Source organism: Bombyx mori, chromosome 15 (genome assembly GCF_030269925.1).
Source record: "Bombyx mori chromosome 15, ASM3026992v2".
In the NCBI taxonomy this organism is placed as follows: Eukaryota; Metazoa; Arthropoda; class Insecta; order Lepidoptera; family Bombycidae; genus Bombyx; species Bombyx mori.
Window position 1 is genome coordinate 17,423,366 of NC_085121.1, and position 8,710 is coordinate 17,432,075.

General features: G+C 37.8%; 1 protein-coding gene across 4 annotated transcripts in view; it reads right to left on the bottom strand.

Moving 5' to 3' along the window:
- LOC101739297 (uncharacterized) overlaps positions 1-8,438 on the bottom strand; it is a 33,314-nt gene extending 24,876 nt beyond the window's left edge. Inside the window, exons 1-4 of one of the 4 annotated variants that reach the window (XM_021346836.3) lie at positions 8,268-8,438; positions 7,527-7,645; positions 4,429-4,646; positions 3,694-3,885 (exon numbers count right to left, since the gene is read on the bottom strand). In XM_021346836.3, coding sequence (XP_021202511.2) covers positions 3,694-3,885; positions 4,429-4,646; positions 7,527-7,645; positions 8,268-8,321 — 583 coding nt within the window. In that variant the 5' untranslated portion in view covers positions 8,322-8,438. Of the gene's footprint in view, positions 1-3,693; positions 3,886-4,428; positions 5,081-7,526; positions 7,646-8,267 lie in introns of those variants that run through there. The other 3 variants (XM_021346838.3, XM_012688919.4, XM_062672795.1) reach the window with 3 other exon arrangements.
- Positions 8,439-8,710: the final 272 nt, after the last annotated feature.

Here is an 8,710-nt window from a genome sequence, read left to right on the forward strand (position 1 = left end):
TGGAACTGAGATAAATGCAAGCTTATCTTGAAAATGTCTTTGGCGTGATTCAGGCACATGTCAAATATCTTCTGTTCTATGGACTGTACTGTGTGGACAGTACTCTCAAACATGCAGTCCGTGGTCCACGTGGTGTGTCTTGCAGAGATATGTACGAAGCTTGCCTTATAGGCTAATGATGTACCCATTAAAATCGCAAATTTCAATATCATGATGTACTGGAAATTTTACTTAAATAAACACGCCTAATTTACAAATTTGATTTGATACTGATTTTTTCCCCTATCTATTCTAGTAAACTCGAGGGGTTATTCTAGATTCTCAGCGAACTAGTGGGTGAGCTCACGGGGCTCAAACCTGACGACGTTGCTAACACGAACCCTAGCAAGAGCCGTGCTTCGCAGAATCTACCGCCGTGTGGGAAACGCGACCCACTGAGAAGATCCGGCGAGAAACTCAGTGGGCTACAGCTGATGTTAGCTTACATAAAACCTGAATACTTCTAATCGTGAAAATGAGGATCCAAGTCAAACAACTAGACCTCAACGTATTGTCGGTTCATTCTGTGTGAAGCGTAAAAAGTCTAGTATTATATTTTTGTAGGAAAATTGACGTAGTTAGAAAAAAATTAAAAGGTCCACCATGAAATCTGTAAAGTTTTGAAAACCTCGGAAATTAAAGTAAAAAAACACAGCGTTTAGCCGTAGAAGTACTATTGATTACCGTTTTAATTACGTTAACTGAGGCTACTGTGTATGCGACAAATAATGACGTCATCTTGGCACACGTCGGAACATCCCGAAAGCGTATGCACGTACAACTGCCAATTTATTTGATAGTAATAGTTATTGTTTGTAGAATCTTCTTCTGTTTGAAAATCTTTCGGCCTGAGACGATCACTAAGTTGTGGAGGATAACCAAGCAGGCACCAATGGAGAGGGAGATCCTTACGCGGAAGTGGCATTGGGTCGGTCACGCATTAAGAAAGCCCAATATCCAAAATTCCAAGATTCCACTGACCTGGAAAGTATCTAGCAAAAGGAGGAGAGGCCGCCCCAAAACAGCTTGGCGTCGCTCAGTAGAGCAGGAATTGAGCATCTTGGGCGAACCTAGACTGCACAAGACCGATTCAAATTGAAGAATTTGATTCGAGCTCTACAGAGAGAGAGGGTAATAGGAAAGAAAGTGAAGAGAGAGATCTTATTTCTAATTATAAAGCGTCGGCGCATTATTTAATCATATTTATGCTATTATTTGTAAATACACCGACCAGCCACTGCGACCCACAGGAAACTGTTGTGAGATTCCTCACGGTATTGAATATCTTTGTCCATCCAATTCAGCATGAACGACAGATATTGTACTCTTCGTAATTAGTTGATTTGATAGCACCACAGTCACACAGTGTGCGAAGAGAAGTTTCTACGTCCTCTTCTTAATACTCGTAGACAGCAGGATCAGTTGTAAGACCTAGTTTATACTATGGGCTTTCGCTAATTACAGCGTCCGTTAGAGCCGCTGTTATAATTTATAGCTTATTGCGATCCAGGCTGTGAACATTCCTGGTATACCAGCTATCGTATCCTTTTAACGGGACTAGTTTTCCAGAATAATCTTGTTCAATAATTAAGTTCGCCTGTTAGTAAGTTTTTGGGTAGCTCACTGGTTCAAAACTGAGCGGCCTAGGAATTTTATTATTTCGTTTGCGTCTACATGGCTTTGCCTCGGTATCCAAAATAGGGTCCTTTTTTTTATTACCTCCCATTTATGTTAGTCTGCAAATTGTATCTTCAGTTGTATACTCTGTGGGGGTACTCTGAGGAATTGTTGTGACTATCCCATCATCACCTTTAACGAAGCAGAGGTTATCCCTACTAACTGGACCCACTGCACTCATTCACAGAACATTTTATTATTTTATTTTTTATAATGCTTATATGGGTGGGCGAGCTCACAACTCACCTGGTGTTAAGTGGTTACTGGAGCCTATAGACATCTACGACGTAAATGCGCCACCCACGTTGAGATATAAGTTCTAAGGTCTCAAATATAGTTACGACAGCTGCCCTACCCTTCAAACCGAAACGCATTATTGCTTCACGGCAGAAATAGACAGGGTGATGGTACCTACTCGCGTGGACTCACAAGAGGTTCTAAAACCAGTACTAGTTTAGTAGTCTACTATTTAGTCGACGTTCAAATGTACCATCATGCCTTGGAAAGCACTTCTTTGACAGTATCTTACTATGTGATGCCCCTATGTCTTTTTTCATAAATACCTTTCGTATCGGAAATAAGAATTTGGATATAAAGCTAATTGAATACTTGAAATAATTAAAATGTATGAAACATTTAAATAATTTCATAATCCACGGTCAAATATTAGCAATCCCATTAAACTAAGTAGTAAATAACCCTAGGCTTATTGGAAGCTTTTGTGGCCTTTCAAGTGTTCTACCTAAAAGGTTTCTACAAAGCGCCGTCTAATATCAAGCAAGGTTGTTTATTGACGGACTAAGTCAGTAAAGCTTTATAATAATGAACACGAATTTAATCGAGATCAAAGTAAAAAATGCAGGCCACTAAAAAGCTATCAGTGAAGTTGTTTAAATGAAAATTTCATATTATTCACACATAAATCTAATTAAAATGTTTTTTTTTTTATTGCTTAGGTGTGTGGACGAGCTCACAGCCTACCTGGTGATAAGTGGTTACTGGAGCCCATAGACATCTACAACGTAAATGCGCCACCCACCTCGAGATATAAGTTCTAAGGTCTCAGTATAGTTACAACGGCTGCCCCACCCTTCGAACCGAAACGCATTACTGCTTCACGGCGGAAATAGGCGGGGTGGTGGTACCTACCCGTGCGGACTCCCAAGAGGTCCTACCACCAGTAATAAAATGTTAATATAACAATAAAATGTTTTTGTTATAAAATAAAAGTTGCATTTTAGTTGATTCTAAGTTTTTTCATTATGACAAAACGTATTATTTACCTATGTCTATGTTGCAAACAATATCACAGATATTGAGATATTGATAGGGACACTAAATCTTATAGCAGGCAGCGTGATTGACAATTATTATTAAAAACTAGTGGTTATTGATTTGGGTTTAAGCGATCACCCAGGTAGGCTTTGGGTTATGACTGTGTAGTGGACTATGTAGTGTAAGGTCTGGTATAGCTCCAGCCTTTCCGTCCCGCTGATATCAGTAATGGTGACTAAAAGATTCACTGGAGAATAGGCTCTAAGTACAATGTCAACGTACTGCGATAGACAGCCGGCTTTTATAAATAATAAAGTTTTTTGTGATTAATTTTTTTTATTGTCCTTGTAGGCAGACGAGCATACGGCCCACCTAATGGTGAGTGGTTACCGTCGCCCATGGACTTCAGCAATGCCAGGAGTAGAGCGTAGCCGCTGTTTACCTATTCATCAGGGACAGGTACCATCATCCGGCCAATGTCTGCAGAGAGGCAGTCGTTCTAGTTTGAAATCTGAGAAAACCGATGTACGTACCATACAATTAAGACTTCGATCTTATGACGCAAGGGTTAAGGTATCAATCGCTCAAGCTAGCAATCCTGTTGAAATGTCTATGGATTTTGGTGAGCCGGTATATCCACAAAAAATGGGTTAATCTTCGCATTTACGTTTACACGTATTTCTGTCTAACAACTAGTCTTACCTCTATACGGCACGTAGATGTTAAGATACAAGCAATCTTCACTCTCATTCGAGAGAAAGGGTTTCAGCTTGTTGAGGTAACGCTGTCTTCCGAGCGATGGCGGGTTCCCCTTCTTTATTAGGGGAAGAGATTGAGGGCACACTGGGGCAAAATGAGTGGCCATTCTAACACCTTGCCAGGGCGGAGCGCTGACTGTAAATAAATGACGCTATGAGACGTTGTTTTTATTTTACTGATAGCACCTAAATATCTTGGATTGAAGAACGCGTGCGCCGTCTATGAATGCGTTCATAATTTTGATTTTACGTCCCAGGATGGGTTTCGTGTTCACACTTTGCAATTCTCCAATTTCAGTAAGCATTACAATCTATATAAAAAAAGCTGGTCGGAGTCTCAATCTTGTTATAGTAATAACTGATATACACGCGAACCCCAATAATGGATTTTTATTGCATTAATTATTTGAAAAGAATAACATTTTCCTTTCCTTTCAAATTGCTATACCGTGCATAGGCCAATACCGTGCCTTGGCCAACGAGCAGCTTGTACAAGCCATCATCATTAATGACATTGACCATTTCTGTACATTGCTACATTTCGGTTTGATTCCATAATAACTTACAGGAAAACCTGAACTCATTTTACGTTTGTGTACTTCATGATAGTCTTGAACCTAATCTTCTATTGAATGCAGGGACTTCATTCCATTTATGCCATTAAAATAATATCATTTACCTGGCGGCATAAATCTGAAGTTTCCAGTAGGAGGGGCAGCATAAGGTATGCCAAGAAACATTTCCACGAGCTGCAGATCATACTGGCGATTTGGTTTCACTATCAGTCCCCTCAAGGCTCCCTGCCGAAGATGGTATTCTCGGGTCAATCGTCGCCCTCCGTCATCGTTCGGGAAACCTCGGCTGCCCTCGTAAATTTTTGTCGCACCTTCGTTGACCCTCGGGAGCAAGAGCGAGATAACAACACAAATAAACACGTTCTGTTTTATAAACGGAGTCGCGTGCCGGTCAGAAGCCATTTTGTTTAATCCCATCGCTTTATACGTTTTGTGTATCGCACGCTTAAAATAGTACGTGTTTTATTGTTTGTTTTCACTTTACGTTTTATTACACACTGAACTGAATGACTCACGCGGCGTTGATATTTCTAGCCTAACACTAAACAACACTAAAATTGTAAATTAAAAATTACATTTCAAATTTTAACGCACGTATCGAAGTCACAGCCAATCACGGAACGTGATTTTCCCAATATGGCGTTCACATTTTAAATTTTGTTTGGAATTGTTTAACGTTTTTTTTTTTAAACTATTAACAGTATGCGTTTGCGCGTTTAAACGGTATACTGGTGACTGGATCGCGTCCAAAGTTGTCGCCGCGTCTCTAATACAGAAATACTGCGGCTTCCGAAGAGGGGGAGAGAATTCCTGAGATGTTTTCCGGAGATGTTAAAATGTTTCAGCAGTGAGTGTTTGTATAAAACAACAGATTTATATATTTTTAATGGTCCGTCTAGGCATCATGTTGTATTCAATTCTTAAAATACTGCTCTTGTGATACCCATAGAGTCTTTCTTTCCGTCGTCTTTGTACGGTAGCCATTGCCACCATTTATTGGCAAAGGCTACTCGAGGGGGCTATCAATATTTGTAGGATATCGATTTATGATATCGATTCTCAATGCTAAAGATATCGATTTATGTTTTAGTACTAACCAAAATAAATTGTTACCTTGGACACCATTAAATTTTATTAAACAAATGCCAAGAAATTTTCAATAAATTTAATATTGCGAGAATCGTTAAAATATTGTCCCAAATTAAACTAGATGAAATTTTTCAAACTTTTATTGACTCCAACATATTTTTTTTATAAATAGAGTCGGTCGGTTTAATCATTGTCCACTGATCGCCCACAGTTACGAGTATGATACCAGACGACTTTACATAATAATATATGTTTCACATTCAATAACCACAAGCGAGAAGTTTGGCCTATTCCATAGGTGCCGCATACATAAATTAAGCAACTAGGTTAGGACACGCCGAACATCAAAAGAATTTTGACCTAAATACTGGGTTTATTTATTAATAGATAATAGTATTAGAGATCTCCAGCCTATTCAAACGACTACCTATATGTCCCCGTTACCTATTTGTCATTATCTTCTTGTCAATTTATTTAAATACAAATTTGGGATATCGATTGCTTCTAGATCGACATCTAGTAAATGCCACCACTTGAGTTATAAGTTCTTAGGTCTCAGTTTTTACAGTACAACAGCTGCTTTGCCCTTTAAAGCGAAACGCATTACTGTTTCGCAACAGAAAAAGGCAGGGTGGTGGTAACTATCCGTGCGTTCTCACAAGACGCTCTCACAATACAACACGTCCTTGCTATCTTGATAATTTCAGCGATGAGCAAAGTTATCTTGCGTTCTGATCTGATCTGATTGCGTTGAAGGCTACCTATAGTTTCTAATCAATCAAGGCTTTCTTGACTCATGTTGCTATGTTAATGTTATCCTGTGACCATCAATGAGCAGAGTCTGAACTCGCCGGCCCATTTACATTAATACGTAACGTGTGGTCTATATATAAATGGTCACGTGCTCACGTTTATTAGATTGTTAGCAATGTGTTTAAGATTTTAATGACATTTGCGGTGTGCTTAAAAGCTGTGACTTCATCAGGTCAATGGGCTGCTTAGCTTGGATACTCAAAATCGCATAAGGTATTTGTGGGAGGTGGTTATAATTTTGAGATCCAAAAAAGTCTATCTAAAAGTCTAATCTCATCATCATTATCCTGCCCTTTTCCCAGTCACCTGGGGTCGGCGCAACATGTTTTCTCATTCCATAGTCCTCTATCATATACCATTTCTTCGCTCACTCCCCCCTTATCCATATCGTCTTTCACGCAATTCATCCATTTCTTCTTAGGTCTACCTCTTCCTCTATATCCTTCCACATTCATAGCTAACATTCTCTTATCAACCTTATTTTCATTTCGTCTCATCACATGTCCATACCATCCCAAACGCGCACTCCTCAGCTTCTCTGTCACAGGTGCCACTTTCAGAATTCCTCTAACATATTCATTCCGTATTTTATTCATTTTTGTTACTCCACCCATCCATCGCAACATTCGCATCTTTGCTGCATGCAATCGTCTTTCATCTATCTTAATCATCTAAAAGTCTAATCTACTTACTATAAAAATATTTTGATGTAAGTTTTGTTTATTTTCTCATTCGATCACAAGCTAAAGTAAATAAATATAAATAAGTAAATAGTAGTAGTAAATAAAGTAATAGTAATCTGGACTGCGTCCATGACAGTTTCTTACATTGATGATACAAATGGGTAGTTTTAACTCATAGTAAAAATTTATTGCGGACAATATTAAGCTGTGAGAATCTAAATAACATTTTGAAATTTTATTGTCCTTCTAGATTTCGTAAACCGTAATACGAAAAATATATTTTAGTCGGTATTTTTATGGATTTTCTTGACTATAGAAATTGTGAAATGACCTCTTTACTTTGTAGTCCTAAGATCTGACGTAACTATCACTTTGTTCATAACAAATGCATCTGACAGTACCGGAACATAATTAAAGCTCATGTATTTTAGGCTTACAGCAAACATCCGCGCTGCGCACCATTAGAGCGGGATGTTTACAGGAAATGAAGCTATCATGCAGCTTTCGAGCTTAAACAATCAATTTTCATTTTGTCATATACCTACTGTCTATTTAGTGCGAGTTTTGTAACGTTTTCGATAGCGGAAAAGTTAAAAGAGAACGTTAAAAAAACTCACTCTAAGCACACCGATGGGAACATACCAGCAAGTTCGCCGTGACTGACTAAATATGTTAAAATACATAAATTCGCAGTCCATCGCCGCTCAGAAATACAATACATTAAAAAAGTCACGATCTGAAATATTATACATTTTAATAAATAATAGTGCTTTTCAGGATATTATCAATATAACCCTTCTGCTCATATCTGTTCATAAAATATTTATAACTACTAATACCATGCACCCCACGCTTTTTTACAATAAAATATTTTTTCTTTCACTATTTTTAATTCAAATTTATTAAAATTTATTTTCTATTTTTTAGTTGGATTTTCTATAAAAACGTATTTTGTTAGTTTTTTTAAACTATTATTTATTTCTAATTTTTTAGGTGAATTTCAATTTTTTCAATTTTTTTTTCCATTTTTTTTTAATATTGAACTTAGTGTATACATAAGCAAGCTAACTCTAAGTAAGATATTGAATTGTCATCGGTCCTTAATAAGTATACCAAATTTCGAGTTAATCCGACTTTTTGGAGGGGGTCAAGATCATGTTCAAAGATTCCGTTACAAACATACATACATACGTATGAAGCTAATAAAGGCGTATTAAAAACGTCCTTGCACTCATTCGAACAGGGTTGAGAATCTATTGACGTGTGGAACCGACACTCATGCGGTAAGCGTTTGAAAACATTTCTTGTTACATGGCGGGCTCACGAAATACGAAATTACTAAACGGACATGTACTTACGCTGAGTTTAGTACTGATGCCCAAGAGTGCCGATGACCTTTCGTCGTATGCCATGCTTACGACGACAACGAAAAATACATCCTGTAACCGTTCTAATACTTATATAGGTACATCGTACAGCAATTATCAACAAAGCCAACGAAGCTGGCGATCATAAATAATGACAACTTCCAGACGATTCTACGAATTGTTCGGAGCTGCACATGTGATCTGTTGTGATTCGAATCTATAATTGATTATGATTCAACATGAACCGTTGAACGATTGAATTAGGATAAAGAATAATATGAACTTGTGATGTCAGTTTTTAATTTGTTTTAGGGTTACGTAATTAAATGGAACAAAATACGGAACCCTTGTTTTTTTTTGCAAAATTTATGTTTACATAATATTATTAATACTATTATTACAGCAGGTGGATGAAGTAGCACGCTTCCGAGCAA